At 44.4% G+C, this 22,269-nt stretch overlaps 1 protein-coding gene across 1 annotated transcript in view; it reads right to left on the reverse strand.

Moving 5' to 3' along the window:
• Positions 1–438: 438 nt before the first annotated feature.
• LOC139370123 (protein Wnt-7b-like) overlaps positions 439–22,269 on the reverse strand; it is a 31,182-nt gene continuing 9,351 nt past the window's right edge. Inside the window, exons 3-4 of the mRNA XM_071109449.1 lie at positions 8,664–8,935; positions 439–2,929 (exon numbers count right to left, since the gene is read on the reverse strand). Of these exons, the coding sequence (XP_070965550.1) occupies positions 2,450–2,929; positions 8,664–8,935 (752 nt within the window). The 3' untranslated portion in view covers positions 439–2,449. The remainder of the gene's footprint in view (positions 2,930–8,663; positions 8,936–22,269) is intronic.

Raw genomic sequence — 22,269 nt, forward strand, 5'->3', positions numbered from 1 at the left:
AGACGAACCACAGATTATTATGAACATGTGCTGTGTACAAAATAATGTCAAAGTCAGCAAGCTGGTTGATTTATTTATGATATTTAATGATTTACACTTCCTTCGGCAACGCCAATAGCCATATTCACGGTGGTTGGAACTTCTGAATAAGGGACATTTTTTATATAGACAATGGCGGCTTAAAATCTCTACATACAAGGGCCAGGCATATTAAAATGTGTTCCATTGCAAGGAGTCAGAGCCCAAATAACAAGCCCTTTGGATATTTGGTGGAACAGTTGTCATGGGCAACTGAGATGAGCACTGACACGCAATATTATGTGAATCAACTTGCGCTTGTCCAAACAATATATGGTCTTCTGCCATAAAAGTTTGAGATAACTCTCTGGATATTGTAGAGAATTTAAATATGGCAAAGTGAACAATTGACTCCAGTTATGTTAATCAGTAACTCCAGGATTAGTCGTTCTAATATGTGGGTGCAGCGATGACAAACTATCTGAGAGATAAATCGGATCATTTTCACACGTTTATCCCCTTGTTTGTGAGTTTATACTGTATCCTGAAATAGTAACAGGCTGCAGTGGTTTTAATCAATATTAGAACACATACTCATTTGATAAACTGTCACGTCTAGGAGACATTATATAGTTTGCTTTAGTCAGCAGACTATCCGGTTAATTAAACTACTATTGTATTTGAGTAGCACCAACACTAAATTTACATCGTCACTACAATAAAACAGCACCTTTCACCTAAATTGTAACGTTTATTATTCACTGTGCACACAATGACAGATCTGTCTATCTCATGAAAAACCAAGAAAATGAAACAGGAAAGAAACTGGCCTGTCTGAGAAGTTAACCTTGCGTCGTCATGGTCTCAAATCAGCAGAAAAACAAATGGTCTCATATCGACATATGAAGCTTAAACACACAGAAAATAGAGGAGGAGCTGTATGATCGATTATGTGATTAAGTGCCAACATGATGTGTTCTGATGTTTTACGTCACTGAAACCCGATGTAACCGGACACTTTTGTATAGCATAACCGCAACCAATGAATACAGATGAGAATGAGATCACAGCTCTGTATGCAGTGAATGAATGAAGCCATTGGCTGACGCCTTGCATTTCCCCTCGAGACCAGCAGACTTCACTCACTTTGATTCTCAGTCTTGTTTTTCTTTGCAATACATTTCAAAAACTCTGTCAAATTGGAGTTCATATGATTTCCATTTGAGGCATATCTCGACAACACATGCGGCAACATGTCAATATCACGTTAAATTAATTGAGCAAGGGTCTTTGCGGTTAAGAAAGGAGTGCTCTTTCTACTGTCTTTGCTTGAAAATGCAACATAAGCCAGGCAGGATGTAGGCCTACCATCTGGTTCATAAATGACTGCAAACAAAAGCTATGCTACAGCAGAATAGAACCGACGTGATTGATTCTACTTGCAAAATACACTTTAATGTTGATTTTTGTTGTTGTTGTAGTCAACACACCAATAGCAATGGAACCATTTTAGAAAAAAGGGGGATTGATAGTGGGATGGGTACCATTTTCTAAAAGACACGCATAATCTTCAGTCAGAGTTTTCTAAAAAAAAGTATTTTTTACACTTAGTACAAAAAAGACATTTCTACCCGTTAGTGCTTTGTTTTAAGATACTATAACATAAATAAACCATTTATTTTCAGTGTTCAAACAGACAGTTCCAGTGTGACTGGAAAACGGACATACTCTGTTCCAGTTGGCAGCAGAGGGCTTACTATAGAGACTCAGCTTTCGGTGCGCCCCAAGGCACCACGCTAACACAGCGTTCTTCATGTCTACACAACTCCAAAAAAGAAAACACCTCCTGTTTGGGGGCTAAAATATTCACCTCTGCTCTCTCCCTCTGTGGAAAAACAAAAGAAAACTCCAAAGAGTTCTTACTAGAAGACTTTTAGATGACTCTTTCCCAGAGTCTCATCCCTCAACAGTTACTGTCAATTTCTACCACATCTCCAGTCCCTTTCTGGTCCATTTAGAAGCCATTCTGGGAAATAAAGAACTACAAATCCCAGAGTGCAATGCACAGTTCCCGTCCAGGCACTATTTGTTTCCTGTAGTCCCAACTTTTAGAGTCACTTTGAATACATCACTACATGAGCACACATTATTTTGTCTCAGTCGGTCAAAGATTTGGGGTAGTATTATTACCTATTGATATTTAGCCTTTACTTTCTTAAAAAGCAAATTTTGATTCTGCTGTGCAAAACGATGCCATGAAGAGCTGACATGAAAAATTCCATTCCTTTTTTATTGTAAAGTCTTTCATTGTTCCTGTTCCAAGATATGTCCATTTATCTTTCCTCTGGGGGTCTTCCTCCTCATCCAACTAGTCCTGCTACGCCCCTCCCCGTCATAGTACCGTACTGTAGGTCCGTTATGACAAACCCCTTTATTTGCAGGTAAACACCTCCGTCCTCTCGCTGCACGTGTTGCACTTGACAAAGCAGCACCACTGGAACTTACAGTTGCACTGCCACACTTTGGTGTACTGGTGCGTGTTGTAGCCCCGGCCGCAGCACATGAGGTCGCAGCCGTCCGTGTGGGGCGAGGTGCGGTTACACAGCCTCCCCTGGGTACCCACGCTCCCCGTGGCCGCGTCCTCCTCGCAGTAGTTGGGCGACCTCTCAATGTAGACGAGGTCGGTCTCCATGGGCTTGCGGAAGCCCTGGGTCTTCTTCACCTTGAGGAAGGTGGGCTGGCGTAGTCGGCTGGCCCGGACCACTTCCACATGAACCGCCTCGTTGTACTTGTCCTTCAGGATATAGCCGATCTCTCTGAACTTGGGCAGGGTCGTCCAGCAGGTCTTGGTAGTGCAGGAGCCCGACACGCCGTGACACTTACACTCCAACTTCATCCGCTCTTCCAGGACCTGCATGGACACACAGGAAGAGAGCGATGTAAGAGGTTACATGGCGTTACAAGACATTACATTGCATTCCTGTGGCAGGCCCAGCGTTAAAATACTGGAATGGCCTGACTAGGGTGGAAACAGAAACCAAGGCCAGGGTGAAGAGGTTCCTAGCTCTTCTGCTAAATGAATGATGGAAAAACAGTCAACAGAAGGTCAGTGAGAAAAGATGGCCCTGGGTATAATATCATTTTAAGATCAGAGTCTGTAATAAAAGACCAAGCTGTTCTCAAATGTTGTTGAACCACAGCACCTTTATCCGCACCAAAACTCCTAATTAATTACCTCTTGAGCCAACAAATGGATACTATTTTAGTGTGTTTGGCAATAACTACAGTGCCTTTCAAAAGTATTCACCCCCTTGGAATTGTTCCTATTTTGTTGCATTACAACCTGTCCATTTCATGTAATGTGGACAAAATAGTCAAAATTTTGGACAAAATAGTCAAAATTGGTAAGAAAAAATAAGAAACTTGTTTTTTAAAAACCCCCCAAAATAAAAAACGGAAAAATGGTGCGTGCATATGTATTCACCCCCTTTGCTATGAAGCCCCTAAATAAGATCTGGTGCAACCAATTACCTTCTGAAGTCACATAATTAGTTAAATAAAGTCCACCTGTGTGCAATCTAAGTGTCACGTGATCTGTCCCATGATCTCATTATATATACACCTGTTCTGAAAGGCCCCAGAGTCTGTAGCACCACTAAGCAAGGGGCACCACCAAGCAAGTGGCACCATGAAGACCAAGGAGCTCTCCAAAGAGGTCAGGGACAAAGTTGTGGAGAAGAACAGATCAGGGTTGGGTTATAAAAAAAGATCAGGAACTTTGAACATCCCACGGAGCACCATTAAATCCATTATTAATCATTTGAAAGAATATGTCACCACAACAAACCTGCCAAGAGAGGGCCGCCCACCAAAACGCACAGACCAGGCAAGGAGGCATTAATCAGAGAGGCAACAAAGAGACCAAAGATAACCCTGAAAGAGCTGCAAAGCTCCACAGTGGATATTTTAATATCTGTCCTTAGGACCACTTTAAGCCGTACACTCCACAGAGCTGGGCTTTATAGAAGAGTGTCCAGAAAAAAAGATATTGCTTAAAGAAAAAAATTAATTAAACACGTTCGGTGTTCGCCAAAAGGCATGTGGGAGACTCCCCAAACATATGGAAGGTGGTACTCTGGTCAGATGAGACTAAAATGGAGCTTTTTGGCAATCAAGGAAAACGCTATGTCTGGCGCAAACCCAACACCTCTCATCACCTCGAGAACACTATCTCCACAGTGAAGCATGGTGGTGGCAGCATAATGTTGTGGGGATGTTTTTCATCTGCAGGGACTGGGAAACTGGTCAGAATTGAAGAAATGATGGATGGCGCTAAATACAGGGAAATCCTTGAGGGAAACCTTTTCCAGTCTTCCAAAGATTTGAAACTGGGACGGAGGTTCACCTTCCAGCAGGACAATGACCCTAAGCATACTGCTAAAGCAACACTAGAGTGGTTCAAGGGGAAACATTTAAATGTCTTGGAATGGTCTAGTCAAAGCTCAGACCTCATTCCAATTGAGACTCTGTGGTATAACTTCAAGATTGCTGAACAACAGCGGAACCCATCCAACTTGAAGGAGCTGGAGCAGTTTTGCCTTTTAATGGGCAAAAATCCCAATGGCTAGATGTGCCAAAAGACATACCTCCAAAAAACTTGCAGCTGTAATTGCTGAGAAAGGTGGCTCTACAAAGTATTGATTTTGGGGGGGTGAATAGTTGAAGTTTTCTTATTTCTGGTTTGTTTCACAAGAAAAAAATATTTTGCATCTTCAAAGTGGTAGGCATATTATGTAAATCCTAATGATACAAATCCCGCAAAAATCTATTTTAATTCCAGGTTGTAAGGAAACAAAATAGGAAAAATGCCAAGGGGGTGAATACTTTCGCAAGCCACTGTACTGACCTCCCAAACACAGTCGTCTAATGCAAGGTGAAATGTGACAGGATTCTGTCCAACAATCCACCATTGGGCCTGGTAAAAGTATGAGAAAATGTAATGATACTTATGAATCAAAATGCTTTACAGCCTTCCTTGACATTTTTAAAAGGACACACTCAGATAGTAATCATACTTGAATACGTGAAACCATCAAGTTTAAACATCTCTCCTTATAAGAGTTTACTTAATATTCTTTAAATAAAAGGAACATACCACACTGTTGCATGGCCAAAAAAGACAACTGTTGTCTATGTTGTATTTGCAGCACTGTTTGGATGGCATGTTTCTATGGATGCTGGTATTTCTCTGATATAACGTCAGCTTCACAGTTCACACCAGTGGATTCCTAGTTTGTTTTCTCTTCAGTGTTACATATACATATTTTAGAGAAAGACCAAGAGACAATCTGAGTGAAGAGGACATATTTATTTGAGTTCAATATTGGGTCTATTAATGAATAACCAAGAGTTGGCAGCAGATGGTTGGTAAATGCACTCCTTGTTTGGAGGGGGTCCCTGTAAGTGGAAACGGATGTCCACAATGACAGATCTGTGGAATTACAAACACATTTGTTTGGAATTATTTTACTTAATATTGGTTTGTAGAATGGGGAGTTTTCTTCTATCTGAATTCACACTTGTTGTTTGTTCTGTGCGTTGTGCCACATCCACTTACGTCTAAGGGTCAAACATTTGCATCCTGGCTAAGCGTAGAACAGGGGTGTCAAAACAATTTGGCCCCGGTCTTCAACGAGGTCTTCAACGAGGTCTGGAGGGCCGCACTGAAAATATGTTATATTCCCTACGCCATCAAAAATCTGAAGAAATTGTTCTATATCTATAGTTTTTTTTTTATGTTCAATTGTCTCTGACTGTCTTGCTTTCATTTAGGTGATTATTAGTGAACTGGACACAGTCCAGAAACTGTTTGAATGTAGGTCCATTATCATTACTACACAATTTTGAGTTGATTTTAGTCATAAAATTGAGTTTGTTTTCCACCACCAATTTTTTTTTCAAAACAATATGTATTTTTCAATATATTTTATTAACTTAAACCACCCCCTGGCTAGATAAGACCCCCTCACGGGCCGTAGAGCGAGGAAAAATGCAATTTCTGGGTAATATTCTACCATGTAATTATCCCTACCTTCCTGAACACCACATCAAAAGCAGAGGAAAATAAATCTAAATCTCATATAACCATACACCATTACACTTGAGTTAAATGTGGATCATTCGGCTATTTTATTTGTTGCAGATACGTTGGGCAGACATCCTCGACAGATGACCATTAACTGTTTGCATCTGGATCACGGTGTACACTGGGAGCATGGTTTGGTTTATTAAGTAAAGAAGGATGGTGTTTAAATGAACAAGCTCGATGCATGAAGTACTGGATGTCGCAATTAAACAGATCCTCCAAACCAACACTTCAAAGTCTCTTATCTTGAATCAAAACACTCTTACATGTTCAAATAGCAGACATATATATCTCTTAGAAACTGAATCCTTTTCGAAATGCACTAGCACTGGTTAATTTCCCCTACCCCACGCCCTCACCAAGCTCATCTTCAGCTCCAACATGTGGCACAAAGTGTAGTAGAGAACTCCTACTAAAATGCCTAATCCTAGGGCATCTGGGAAATATTGTGTGGTGTCCACAGCAGTTTAGTGTCAGGAATGAGACAATCCTTGTTCTACAACAGGCTTCCAGTAACCTACTGTAGTACTGCGTTCCACCACTACAGTACAAACTGTATTTTGTAGAGAATAGAGAGGGTAAAGTCATGGAGAAATAAGAGACAGTGGCTCTTGTATGAGACATGGAATACATAAACACTTCTGTAGTAGTCTTAACATGACTCTTTCAACCTAATTGGGCGCTTCTACTTGTAAGAACCAAGCATGTATTTGTTGTATAAGATGTTCCGTTTTGTTGGCAGGGCATTTTTCCAGAGCAGTTTTTTTTCCAGGCACGATGCCTTGCCAGCAGCAGTCATCGTTTCTATCAGACACTCACAGACACTTCTATCAGACACGTTGTACGCTGTGTTATCGATTAATACATGCCGTTAGACTCTTACTCTTGATACGGTGTGCGATTTGAAATCCCTCATTAGCAGATATTTGATTGAAAGAGAGGGGAGAAGGTAAAAGATCTGAGGGTCAACCAAGAATCTCATCACACATGGTGATTCAGAATGAGGATTTCCAAAAACATACTGGCGGCACAAACCACAATGATTGTCTATGTGAAACAGACTGACTGAATGGTTGGAAACATTTACTTTACAGTGTGTCCATCAAACCTCTTGTCTGCTACCAATTAGTCAGATATGACCAGATTTCCTCGAAAAGAATCTGGTCAAACTTCCAGAGAGACTAAATAATTCCATGGGTTTGTCTGTATTTATTTGGGATTTACAGAACTGGAGCCGACAGTGTTTGTGTCGGAATGTTCTAGATGCAAAGCGATCTTTGTAGTGGTAGAGTAGTAGACTCTCAAACTTGTTAGACACCAGAGTATTTCGTTAAATGCTCTAGGGCCAGCTTCAATCAAACCCCAAACACTTAAAGAAAAGGACATTATTCCTGTGCTGTGAAAATGCAGCCATTCAAACTGGAAATATGTTGAGTTGAGTTTCCCTCTTGTCTCATTAATCAACAGACTGCACTAGAAAAAGTCATTTTCCCCCCACAACTCCAGCTTCCACAGCGTGTGTTTGATTGAATCCCATCATCCATACCAAACCTCTGCCAGGCCTAACTCAGACTCAGACAGGTCACCTGACCGCGATCCCCTCATATCAGTCTGCCTGCGTTAACTCCACCATTGTCGCTGTGCTTTCAGAAACAGAATGGGTGCAGTGAAATAGCAGTGCTGTGTTTTTGGTACGGCTGAGAGAACTGCAATAATATCCTGTTCCTGACTTTACACTTCATAATTCCATGAAAGGGCTGGATGGAGGGCCATGGCAGAACTCCATCTGGCAGCTGGAGGCCGGCCGCACTCCGCTTCCCTAGCAAGCAGCGAGCACACGATAAAACCCTGAACTTATTAATTAGATCCATTTGTCACCAGAATGCCAGAGAAGCACAGGCAGGCAGTCAGGCTCTCTCGCTCTTTCTTTCTTTCTTTCGCTCTCTCCTTCTCTCTCTCTCTCTCTCCCTCTGTCATCTTTATGTCATTTTTGCACTCTCTCACTCCTTCTTTCTACATCTCTCTCACTTCATTTTTCTCTGTTGTTCACTATGCCTCTCTCTCTCTCTCTTCCCTCCCTCCCTCCCTCCCTCCCTCCCTCCCTCCCTCCCTCCCTCCCTCCCTTCCTCCCTCCCTCCCTCCCTCCCTTCCTCCCTCCCTCCCTCCCTCCCTCCCTCCCTCCCTCTGTTATGGTTCATGTTGTTCTGTGTTCTGAGATGACTAATAGCAAACAAACATGGCCCAAGTGTGCCAGATCACTCCTAGAGAAAAATACACCCCATTATGGTAGGGAAAAAAAACAGTAATTGAGCTAAAGCAAAACAAGCTGCTGAGAGGCTAACTGGGACTTGTCAATCAGCACGTCACCCAATCAGGGGTTCCCGCCACCAGTCTGTAGGTTTCCACTCTTTCTCAGGCCCAGGGTGTTTACACATGGATGCATGCGCACAGACACCAAACTAAAAAGACAAAGATGCATTTCTTCTATGTGGGTGTTTACCTTTCTCCCTGCCTCATTGTTGTGGAGGTTCATCAGCCGGCGCGTGGTCTTCTTGATCTCGCGGGCGTCTACGAACCTCCTGGAGAACTCCACGCCGTACTTGATGTCCGCCGAGCAGCCTCCCCACTTCCAGCCCTCCTCCTGATTATAGTAACCCTGCTTCTCCCGGTCGCAGCCACACTGGCTCAGGTTGCCCTGGCTACACGCCGCCGTGATGGCGTGGGCTACGCCGGCGGCCGTGATAGCGTACGTGAATGCAGCCTCCCGGCTACCTGAGAAGAGGAGACGGGAGAGAGAGTAAGGTCGTTAAATAGTTGTAGAACTACAACGATGACAACTGAACACTATAGAAGCTAGTGTGAACTGTGACCTCGTTGCTCCCATTTTTATTCTATTCCCACTTGATCTAGACACGGAAATCCAGCATAACCCTCCAGGCAAGACCTCCCCTGCGTCCCTCCCTCCTTCCCCTCCTGCACCTTAGTAGCGTGGTCACAGTGCAGACCACAAAGTCCTTAAGCACAGCCTCCAAGTATGCGGTGCTGTGATTCCAGGCAGAGTGGAGAGAGGAGAGTACTGTAGCTAGGTGCTGTCCAAAGTGCTGAATTCCTCTCCTCGAGCACCTTGTACTGCTGCCCACATTACTACAGCTGTGGTCTGCAGGTCTGCCTGGCTGCTTAGTGCACTTACTTTCCTTTTCTTGGCTATCTCTCTCTCTCTCTCTCTGTCTGTAGTAGCCTGGCAGCAAATGTTTCCCTCTCTGGTGTTCTCTCTGTTCGACAGTACAGTTTGCAGGGGTTAGGATTTCAGTATTGCTGGTAAAGGCTAAGGCCATGTACGCATAAGGTCAGAGGACAATCAACAGGCAAAAGTGACACATGTAGTCTTTCCTCCAATGAGAGTTATTGTTCAGGGCCGTCAACACAGATGTTTTGTTCTACCATCCCTTTTCAAGTATGCATCCCCTAGTGCTGTCCCATGGTCAGTAGGCAGTGCCTTTAAAAGACTGCTGTGCTCTAAAAGGGTCCGTGGGCGCTGTGCTGTCACTGCCAGTGACCCAGGTGTCCCCTGAGCCGTCCTTAATGTGAGCGAGAGGAGAGAGGATCTGCGCTTCAAAGAGAGAGGGCGGAGGGAGAACAAACGCTACTGGTGACTAACCAGTGTGTTTTAGTGGGCCTCTAAGCATTTATGAGGGGGAGTGGGGGATCTTTTCTTCTTTAAAAAAAAAAAAACATGGCTGTTCCTGTTTCTTTTACGTAACATATTTTGCCTGTAACGTCACAGGAAGCACACTGTAGAACTCATGGTTGTGTTTTCATCTTACTCTAACGGTTCTTCTGTTTCATGTGGATACTATTAATCAAGTATTTCAGATATCAAGGAGAGTTTATGATCGGTCCGGTATACTTTCTGCTGTCTGGTCCACGTGGCCTACTGTACCAGGCTACCAGCATGAGGGAAGGGGAACATATCTTGACGTTCAGCAACGTGTGGCCACTCCATATTGCAATGCATTTTGCCAAATTACAGAAAAAAACACGACATACCTCAAACGTGAAAAGTGATACGTTATTTGCCTAAGCAAATACATATTTTACAGTTTAGAAACTTACTAGATGTAAAATCACTGCTTTATTGTCCTTATTTTACAGCCCCAAACACTGTGGTCACAGCCAGTGGAGACTGCTAGTCCGTGCTGGAGCTTAGCCCCGGCCATGACTGCTGCTATTGCTAATGACCTAGACTGCCTGCCCACTGCCTGTCGTATGTACTGTATGAGGAATGACTCACAACCACCAGCCTTCCTGGTTATCGACAGAGATGTGACCTGCCAGCTTGTGGTTACTTACAGCTCAGATTGACTTCGAAATTGGATGTCTGTGCATGTCCTGAGGACGTCGGGAATTGCCTTCAAAACTGGCCACTAGGGGCAACAGTGAGCACTATTACCATCAAGTAGGTTTGGGTTTAAAGGGATACTTTGGGATTTTGGCAATGAGGACCTTTTATCTATTTCCCCAGAGTCAGATGAACTTGTGGGGAAATAGATTCCACAAACAACTTTGTTGTGCTGTTACATTTGTATTGACGTTTTTGTTTGTGTCCGATGCACTCAGGGTGTTGTTACATGTCCACCTGAAAATCACCACAATGTTCCCACCCCCAATTTGTGAATATGTGTGTTCAATCAGAGTGGTAGACACTGGTTTTGCATTTTGGGGTATTAACCATATCGCAAACCTTAACCCTTAACTTAACCATTCGGGAATGAATGCCTAAACTTAATGGTTTAATCCAAAAACTTGAACCCTTAACCTAACTATTTGGAATGATGTGGAGTAGGAGGAGCAATCTGGGGTGTTTAAAACACTTCGAAATTTGACGTTTGGAGAAACATGTTTAAACATCAGAATGTGGATTAAAACTGGTAAAACCGTGAGATCTTGTTGCTGAGCTATCCCCACCTCACGCACACAGTCACACACACTGAAACACACACAGAATCGCACGCACAACGTCACATGTACACAGACACACACAAAGACACACATACTCAGAATACACACACACACCGAACACACACACGGCGGGAGAGTGTAATGGTAAAAACAGAATGGATACTGGAGTTTCCAGCGTAGGAAGGGTGGTTCCCTGTGCCATAGATGCAGGCCTGTTTCTGGGGCCATTCTGCCTGCACTAAAACTGCTCATGGGGAAAATGATGATGATTGGGTGGGCTGGTATTGGTTGACACCCCCTGTTGGCTCTGGAACCAGGGCCGGAACCAGGGTTTGAGTTTTAGTGTTGAAGCTCATTTACTGCATTTCTATACAATGAAACAACTTCAAAATGCTATTTGGAAAACAGGAAAAACAAGCTAAATTTACCCCCGCCATTATCACCTTGGTTCATTCACCTCAGTCGATCTGCAAACACATAACCTATTACCTATACAATTGTAATGCTATACCCCTGAAAGAGGGGAAATATGAGAAATGATTCACACTGACACGTAGCATCAGCAACTGTTCAGTCGGTTGTAATGATGAATTGCATAAAATCATCAAATCTTTGCATAGATATCTCTTTTCTCAAATTGCATAGTGTTCACGTGTGTCTATTCCTAGGCAACACTGATCAAGCTCCGCACAAACAGACGCCAACGGAGCACACTGATCGTTTTATCACTTTAACACGAATGATTACAATATGACTTACGATTCTGTATTAATATCAGTGATGTAGTGGTAAAAACAAAAGGTGGATAAACTATGAACTGCAGTGGGTGATCGAGATAAGATGAACAACCACCGATATAAACGAAAAGGTCATCACAACTTTTGAACTGTATTGTTTGCATTTTGATTGCATGTCGAGATGTTCATATTGAAACATATATATATATATATATATATTTTTTTTTAAGTTACTAACCTGTTTGATAAGATTAGTACAGATTTTCTCAGGGGACCCCACATGGGGACTGACCCCCAGTTTAGGAACCACTATACAAACCTCTCTCTCTGCTTGCTTCCTCTCTCTCTCTGTTTCCTCTGCTTCCTCCTGCATGCATTGCAGTCTGCCTCAGCCTCACTAATGAGCGCCACATCACTGTCTGTCTCAGTAATCTACTCTCTGTAAAGCAAAGTTATTATGAGAACTTAGTAGCCATTTTTTTTGTTGCTCTTGCTGAGGTAGGCTCTGGTTAATGTTAAGCGCTTAGTTCTTCCTTCTAGCTGGCTAAGTAATACTAGCCAGAGCCCTTAAATTGTTACTACCATAGAAGTCTCTACGGCAGCTAGCCACCTGACTGACTGACATATAAATGACTATTTACCAGTTGTGGGCTCGTTCTCCGAGAGGCAGTTTTTGTTTGTTTGGTGCATGTCTGTACACAGAAGTCGTGGGTCGGTTTTAAAATGGCCTTTTGTCCAGCATCTCGCAAACACACTGTCAGCAGCGTCTCTAGTTGCCAACTTGAACCCGGAGACATTTGAGGTAGTTGGGATAGTTTGTTTCGTGTCTCACTCATTCGCAAAGAGGCAGGCGCAATCAGAAGTCAGTAGATCATGAGTATAAGTGTTCTGAGCTTTGATCGACGCTGGGAGCAATATTTAGATGTGTAAAAATTTCAAATGTTTCTATTTTCAAATTATTATTTTTTACTGAGGTCCAGACCTCGGTGTCCTCATATGTAGTTATGGCCCTGCACGGAACTGCCAGCCAACGCTAAGAGGGCTTAGTCTAGTAACGAGAGAAAAGGGTAGGAAAGCAGCACCCACTTTGTTCTGCTGCAGTAATCCTATGCACATTCGGGAGTTCCGTTTGTGGGAATCAGCATTATCCATCACACAATGACGTCAACATCATGCTTGCATGTCTTTATTCACATTTTAATTCACACAACTGGTAGTCTTGAATCAGACTGTTTACAACTGTGCAAGGACTGTTTGCAGACCCAAGACCCTAGGGAGCTGCTTGGTGCTTGGACTAGCTAGCAGAACAACACGTGTTGGCACTGCTTCCATGGAGGAGACGTTTGATGCTGCAACCTTCAGGTGCTCCATTTCTGTGTTGGAGTCTCAGAGTATCAGTGAGTGTAAGGTGTGATGGAGTAGTGTTGGTGATGAAGTTTCATCATTGATCCGTGAGGTGATTTATTTTGTATTGATAAGCCAGACGTTCAACGCTGTGGGCGCGATGCTCAAATAGATGTACAGTATGAATGGGAGTTGTGTACACGGAGACCCCGCTTGATGAATAGGAATGTGGTTTATGAAAGAGAAAAAGGCTAAAGAGGCAGCAGGCCCCAGAGTCCTGACAGGATTCCAGGAAGAACCACCCTGGGATAGCCTTCTCTGCTGCCAGTGGAAAATTGGACTGACCAGAAAAACCTCAATGAACTTGGAACAGTCTGGGGAGAAGAATAGGGGAATATTAAACCAGATGTTTAATGGAGTTTAGTGGCAAGTGTCTGTGACAGTGTCCAAGATGGAAACTAAGGAAGGGAAGGAAGGCACAAGCTTTTCCCTGAGTGCAGGTACCAGTCAACATCCCGGGGCCATAAAGAGAAGGAAGGCACAAGCTCTTCCCTGAGAGCAGGTACCAGTCAACATCCCAGGGCAATACAGGATGGCTCGCTACACCCTGTATGGAGGAATACACCTTGTATGGAGTGGGTGTGAGAGTGTGGCCTTCGCATAAGCGGACCACTGCCTGGCCTCTGCTTGTTTGTCATGTCTTGCCGTATCAAATGAACCCAAACATTTCTGTATGTGGTAGCAGGACGCTTTTACATCAATCTGTGTTTAAACCGGAGGCGAGTGCACCACAAACATTTCACATGACACAGCAATGGAGTTATACAGCCGGAGAGAGTACAGACACTGCAGACAGTGCTAGGCTACACTAGCAAAGCTCTCCTGGTGACAAAGGAGATGATTGTGGACTACCGGAAAACGAGGACTGAGCACGCCTCCATTCTCATCGACGGGGCTGCAGTGGAGCAGGTTGAGAGCTTCAAGTTCCTTGACAGTCGTGAAAAGGGCACGGCAAAATCTATTCCTCCTGAGGAGACTGAAAAGATTTGCCATGGGTCCTCAGATCCTCAAAAGGTTCCACAGCTGCGCCATCGAGAGCAACCTGACTGGTTGCATCACTGCCTGGTATGGCAACTGCTCGGCCTCAACCCGCAAGGCACTACAGATGGTAGTGCGAATGGCCCAGTACACACTGGGGTCAAGCTTCCTGCCATACCAGGCGGTGTCAGAGGAAGGCCCTGAAAATTGTCAAAGACTCCAGCCACCCTGGTTATAGATTGTTCTCTCTGCTACCGCACCGCAAGCGGTATCGAAGCAGCAAGTCTAGGTCCAGGAGGCTTCTAAACAGCTTCTACCCCCAAGCCATAAGACTCCTGAACACCTAAATTGCCGCCGTCCCCCCCGCCCCCCTCACCCTTTTACACAGCTGCTACTCTCTGTTGTTATCATCTATGCATAGTCACTTTAATAACTCTACCTACATGTACATATTACCTCAACTAACACATTGACTCTGTACAAGTACCCCCTGAATAATGTCCCGCCATTGTTATTTTACTGCTGCTCTTTAATTACTTGTTACTTGTATTTCTTATCAGTATTTTTTAAAACTGCATTGTTGGTTAAGGGCTCGTAAGTAAGCATTTGGCCTTTGTTGATTTTGTTGACAAGGGAGGAAAATAGGACACAAAGGGACACAGAAATGACACATTGGGGACAGTCGCCGTAGAAACCACGGTTGGTTCACAAGTACTGAGGTTACTGCCAGCCCCTGGCCCTCTGGTGAGCTTCTGGTCTGGACACTGTGCTGCCTGGAAACACTACAACTAACCATCGCTGTGCTATGGACTGGCAATGTGCTTCCTCTTTAGAGCCTGTGTTTGTTCGGAGCTGTGCACGTGATGGGGGACAGGGGATCAGACCAAGGGGCCGGGGTTCTGGTCTATAGAAGCATGGTTTCGACTGCTCCTTCAGTCTTGTACTGCAGTTTAACTGAGTCCCGGGTTCAGAAATAATTTCTATAGGTGGCCACCTAGAGAAGTCAGACTGGAAAATGCCTAATAAGACACTTTAGTCATTACCTATGTGCACAAAACATCCATTTAATTATTCTAATAATTGTCGCTGAGGATGATTTTTTTCCCCCATCATTAACATTTTATATTCATCCAATGTCTGCCATGTTATTGGATGACGTGATGACATCGTCGCTCCCCTCCCTGGTTGCGGTCCAATCGTGTTATTTTTACCCCCTCAGCCCTCGCGCTAGCCACTTTCCCTCAGGAGAATCCCGGTCGAAACTGGATGCAGTTTGACTGATCTTATGTGGCGGTCCAATTCACAAAAGTTTCTCGATCGGCCCTCAAATTAGCTTGAGGGCGAGATCACTTCTGGTGTTGATGAGACCAACAATTCAAAGCAAACTGTAGTCACATGTCAAACTCCAGTGGCTGCAAAGTGTCAAATTGAATCAACACGCTGCATTTTCGGCACGTGAGACAAAAATATATAGATGACATTGATTTTAGCGGTGGCAAATGGGTATATGATGCTCAAAGTGACTTCATAAACATATTTTTGGAATTCTGAAATTTACTGGAATAAAAGACCATAAAACTAGCTAGCCAGCTACCTGACAGGAGTGTAAGCTAGCTATGTTAGCTTGCTAGGTACATCAATAGCTTCAGATTGGTTGTTTTTAGGCTAAACAAGATTCCCACCGATCATCACTCTCCCTCGCTTGGGCAAGGGACATTTAAGGTACACTCGGTCGTGACGATGGCAAACGTCATTCAAGGGCTGAGGGTTGAGGTCCGAGGGCTGTCTAATTCACGTTTGGGCCGCAGCCCCTGTATGCACATGTAAAGTTGGGCTGCGTAAACCGGATGCAACCTGGACATAGAGGGTCCATGAATCGGCATATGTGAACGTGAGTAGATTACGTTGACAACAACGGTCGGACATCTTGGACGCGGTCTCCAGTTCTTTATACCTCAGTGGGTATAGAGAGCGAAACCAGTGAGTCACAGAGCACACAATTGACTTAATCACTGCTCTGGGGCGGGGCACAGGGATAAAGAGAGAGGAGGAGGTGCTGGGGAGAGGGGAGTGGGCCCCGGACGGAATCAGGGTGGGAACCCAATCAAAGCAGAGGCAGAACACACACACACTCACGCACACACATACACACGGACAGATACAGATACATTGATATACCCTTGAACACACGCACGCACGCGCACACACACACACACACACACGCACACTAAGCTCAGCAGTGCAGACCAGTGGACTCTACACACAAGCCAAGCGCCTGTAAAAGAGAGGGGGAGGCCTTGGCTGCCGGAGAGGAAGGCCCCTGTCTCTAAATGCACTCAGAGAGGAGGAGGAGGTGGAGGAGGAGGAGAGAGGAAGAGTGTCTTGCTTACAGCATGGAAGCATTACAGTTGATGAGGACAGTTCTATATAGTTCTAGTTTGAAGTAATCTGTTAAAGCACAGACTGAGAGCCCATAATGTACAGCACACATGTAATCATTGACTTGGAACAAAGAAAAAAGGTGGCACCTGCTGGTAGCCACAAGGTGCTGCAGTTAGGCAGTGTGGTTTGTGTTTGCTTGTGTTTGCAATTCAACTGCAACCACACAGGCATGAAAAGGCATTGCGGTTTCAGAGAGTCAGAGTGCCACTAGGAAAAGGGTCGAGCATTATCCCGAAAAAAGGAAAGGCAACTAAATACTAAGACTAAATCAGTGTTTCCAATGATAACCCAGGACGTTTATGCCATACATGTATGTACTCCACACTGTACATCCCAAAACAACAACACACACAGTGAAGTCCGCACCCAGTGAGATTGCAGTGCCCTGGTGCTGTTACTTCCCCTCTCTCTCCAGGGCCCCAGTAGAGGAAAACCCGTGCTTTGTATACCAACCAATTTCTCTCTTTCTTTCTTTCTTTCTTTCTTTCCTTCTCTCTCACTTTTGCTCTCTCTCTCTCTTTCTCTATCTCTCTCTCCCCGAGCTGACTAATGCACTCTGTACTACTGTTTTTCGTTCCGCTTTATGTACCGTTGCTATGAACATATGCTCTGAGCAAATTATAGACAAAGTTGTGGTCCGTGAGGTTTGCAGCTAGAGGAATTAGTGCAGCCATGTTCCTGTACAATAAAGTAATATTGTTTTACCAGAAGTACATACTGAATACACTCACATTGCAAAGCGCGTATATATACTGTAATGCTGTGGGAGTCACACACTCAGGCAGGCGGAATAAGTCTTAAGTTCCGGTCCATAGGACGATGACGAAGAGAGAACGAGTTAAGTGTTATAGTTAGAACTGAAAAACAATGTGAGTGCATTCGGGGCGTAATGGTTTTAAATACTGGGATGCCAACCAATCTCCCTGTCTAAGACCTACAGTGGGAACACTGTTCATGCGCCCGCACTTCTCCCATCTATCTTCCCCGAGGTGAAGATAAAGATTCTGACACAATGATGACTCTGCCCCAAAAAAACGTGCCAAAACTAACTTGAACGGAAAATCCCGTAATGAGTCGGTACGGTTCAAGACCTCATCTAATTGAGCAACTCAGAAAGTCGTTCATTTGATGTCATTGTTAGAGGTTCTAGTCAATTTGAATGATTGGCATCTTGTTTGTGTGTCAACGGTCAAGTAGTACGCTGCCTAGATATCCAATGTACTGGTTAAACTGTAACTCAACCACTCACTGGAGTCTCAGAGGATATCTGATCGTCCTGACATTAACAACATGCAAAGTCTCCCATTTTCATATTGTCACCTCGATAAGGGGTTAAAGCCTCTTGAACATTTTCCACCTCCAAAACCTCTCCGTATCTGTCTCTCAATCAACTCTCTTTAATGTTCAATAGTGCTGTGATTGTTGGCACATGTAAATGTGCTCTGCCGACTTGCGTGTAGTGGATACAGTCAGTGCTGGGATTGTGTGGAACAAAGCGCTCTTTGAGATTACAGTTGATCCTCTCACATCCTGTTCCCCCGCGTCTGGCGGCCAGGCGGACACAGACGGACACAGGCGGACACAGGCGGACACAGACGGACACAGACGGACACAGGCGGACACAGGCAGACACAAGCGGACACAGACGGACACAGACGGACACAGACGGACACAGACGGACACAGGCGGACACAGACAGACACAGGCGGACACAGGCGGACACAGACGGACACAGGCGGACACAGACGGACACAGGCGGACACAGGCGGACACAGACGGACACAGACGGACACAGGCAGACACAGACGGACACAGACGGACACAGGTGGACACAGACGGACACAGGCGGACACAGATGGACACAGGCAGACACAGACGGACACAGATGGACACAGGCGGACACAGATGGACACAGATCCCAGCGGACGATAACACCACGCGGGTTATCCACCGACTCCGGCCCACGGCATCAGGCCCCCGGGGGGCCGAGGGGTAGGGCAGGCCAGGACACGCAGCTCCTGTCAGCAAACAGTATACTCTGTAGGTGAGAGGGGACCCCCATGCTGTCTGAGAGAGAGGGGGAGAGGGGTAGGTGGAGAGAGAGAGCAGCCGTGGGGACCAGACACAACTGGTTCCCCGACGTAGGAGGTGAGGCCTGCCTAGGCAACAAACGCATTATGGAAAACACTTCCCAGTGTCTAAGGCGGAAGAGATCCTGATGATCCTGATAAAGCCTACAGATGGTGATACACTTATCAACCTTTGCCATGCCTTGGGGACTATAAACCCACTCTCTGAAGGTCAACCCACAGCCAGACTACTGTACCTGATAAAGGCTACAGATACAGCCCACACTGTAGTGGAACACAGCCAGACTCACCACATAACAGCACAGTGCCTGATCAACTCTAATGATCAACTCTAATGATCAAATCCAATGATCAACTCCAATGATCAACTATTAATGATAAACTCCAATGATCAACTCAAATGATCAAATCCAATGATCAACTCAAATGATCAACTCCAATGATCAACTCTAATGATCAAATCCAATGATCAACTCCAATGATCAACTCCAATGATCAACTCTAAAGTGAAAAACTATAATGATCAACTCCAATGACCAACTCCAATGACCAACTCTAATGTGATAAATTCTAATGATCAACTCCAATGATCAACTCCAATGATCAACTCCAATGATCAGCTCCAATGATCAACTCTAATGTGACCAACTCTAATGGTCAACTCCAATGTGATAAATTCTAATGATCAACTCCAATGATCAACTCCAATGACCCTGATAAAGCCTACAGATGGTGATACACATTCTACATGTTTCCATCAGAAGTTCCTCGCCCCATTCTGTTTCCCCTGGCCTCAGTGGCTTGACGGGGAGGAGCGGCCAGCGGATTAGGCCTACCCACATGATGATGGCTCCAAACATAGGTATTTTATTCGCCACCAGTCTCGCATAGCACACTGCACGCATCATCTGCACAGGGTTATCCACATGATATGAGTTACTTGGCTATGGTTGTCTCCGTTTACTGAGCGCCGTGCGGGCTTTACGTTGCACATTAAATCAAGTTCTACAGCGTTCTCATCTTTCCACGATAACGCTGTAGAAAGTCTGATAGCATATCAGCTTTGATTACAATCATTTGCTTGAGAGTAATATGGCCAACAGGAAGGGGAGAGTGGTCCAGTATTGCTCAGTTAGTGCAGCATAGTGCTTTCACTGACAGGGTTGTGGGTTCGATTCCCGGGGCCACAAATAGGTAAAATGCATGCACACATTGCTGTAAGTTGCTTTGGATAAAAGTGTCTGCAAAATGGCATATTATTATTATAAATAGTTAAGTTAAAAGGAATGGGCTCTGTAGTTGTGTACTACTAAAGTGATGAATGATCATTTGGGAGAAGTTCACCGGTGTCAAAGCATCCACTTACGTTGCTCTTACAGTCTTAAAAAATGTGTTTTTCCTCTCTACATTAAACAAGGATGGGTTGGTTAAACACTTGGCTGTGGAATGGAATGTGTTAGGTTACGAGCTGTGTGTCAGCAGAGACTTTTGCAATCAGATGGGGCATCAAATCATTATTCTAGCGAGAATTGAATTACTACATTTCACTCCCCACCAGTCATGTTGGATGTAAAATATGGGGAGGGAAGACAAGCCAATAAACGTAGAAAATAAAATAGATGACCACTATCATATGATAATGTATAGTCACTCCTTCCTGGGATTCAATGACTAATTTATTGTGTTTACTTTGCAAAGGCTGAGGGGGGGGGGGGGGGGGTTCCCAAGGCATTTATATTTGAAGGGAATATGTTTCTTTTCAGATTTGTATTTGACTTTCCCATTTAAATGAAAAACTGAGTGGTTGTAGAAAACTTCAGCTGGTCATAATTAATATCCCAAAATGCCTTTCCTTTAATTTGGTAAAATTGGATGAAATCATGCAACACATGCATGAATTAAACCATATGTGTATGTTTTGAGCATAGCAGTGCATTTAAATACATTGTTAGGTTTGGGAGGATAGTCACTCATAATTAGGATCGGGTTCTATGGAGATACTGTCTGTGTTTGCATTCCTTTAAGATACAGTTTCACCACAAATGACGAAGTGATTCTGAGAAAAGGAAGGAGATCTTACCAATTCATTTAGAATTGGAGTATTTAGTTGCCCTGCAATTGTGACCTTCAGCTATATTACAGTACATGAGACAAAGCTATACTTTCTTTGTTGGCACTAAAACCTGCAAATGACCGAGAATAACAAATCTACAGCTGAAATGTATTGCTACTTCAATGATAGCATCTTATCTCATTAAAAGGACCACAGGAAATAATGTGACATAATTGGGAGACATTACATGGCAATGAATTCATTTGGACTGAATCGCCAATAAAGACATTATTTATTTGAGCTTAGCTATAGCCTATGACAGCTCAATCTCATATAGTACATCACAGTATAACAGTGGAATCCTTCAAACTGATGATAGCTGATAGCACTCCTTCCAAGAGTTGTCAATGTACAGATGCATGAGCAACTTGTAGAAAATCATGATTTTCATGAAAACAACCTCCATTGTGGAACGAGAGACAAACCCAACTAACTCATCACTGATTTTATACATTTATGCTGCGGGCTGATATTAGCATAACATTTGCCAAAAATACTGCAGAAAATGCATGCTCTGTGCACAGGCACAGCATTCCTTTAAATAAACACATAGAAAATTGAGAAGAATCTTCTGCATCTGACCAGTGACAAAAATTTACACCATTTTGCTTGTGAGTCACCTGTTTAAGTCTAAACTTGAACATTATTCACCTTTCCTCTGTTCAGCCCACTTCTAAACAGAGATAAAAAAAACACTCTAATCAGTCTGACTTATGGAACGAGGCGATCTGTTGACTGTGACCCTTCCCCCTCCCTGTCTGATGTCTGATCCGGGGGAGCTGGTCTGTTTATGGGAGTAGTAGTTTGCATCTTCAGCTCCTGATCAAGTATGTGCCTGTCCTAACCCTTTCCTCTCAAGTGGCTTCCAATGAACGTGCTGACTTCCACATCTTTTATCTGTATAGACGTCTGTTTGCCTCGGCCCTACCCCAGCCGCCCGGCCGCTGGGCAGCAGTAGCACTCCCCCTCTACAACCCTCACCCCACCCCCCTGGGGGATGTGGGGGAGTGAGAGAGCGCTTCATTGTGGAGACGATACTGTATTGTATGCACCCAGGCGAGTGGGAAATAGAGACGGAACCACCCCCATTCCCTCCCTGATACCCCCCACCAGCTCTCACATTCCACCCCAGTTAAGTTTTTTCCTCTTTTAAAAGCCCCGGGACCTCTCGTTCGCTTGCTAACCAGCCGGTTGGAGCTGCTAGGCATTTTTCATGCCGTCCGTTTGCCTCCTAGCTGGTCGTGCCTTGGAGTGCCTCTCTCCAGAGTTGTACTCATGGAGTCAGGCTCAGCGCTATAACTCAACTCACTGCCTGCCTGTCTGTCTGTCGGCTGCCTTCAGGCTGCTGCTTCTAAGAAAAGGTGCAGCGAGAGCAGGAGGCAA

The sequence above is a fragment of the Oncorhynchus clarkii genome, chromosome 2 (assembly GCF_045791955.1).
Source record: "Oncorhynchus clarkii lewisi isolate Uvic-CL-2024 chromosome 2, UVic_Ocla_1.0, whole genome shotgun sequence".
Taxonomy (NCBI): domain Eukaryota; kingdom Metazoa; phylum Chordata; class Actinopteri; order Salmoniformes; family Salmonidae; genus Oncorhynchus; species Oncorhynchus clarkii.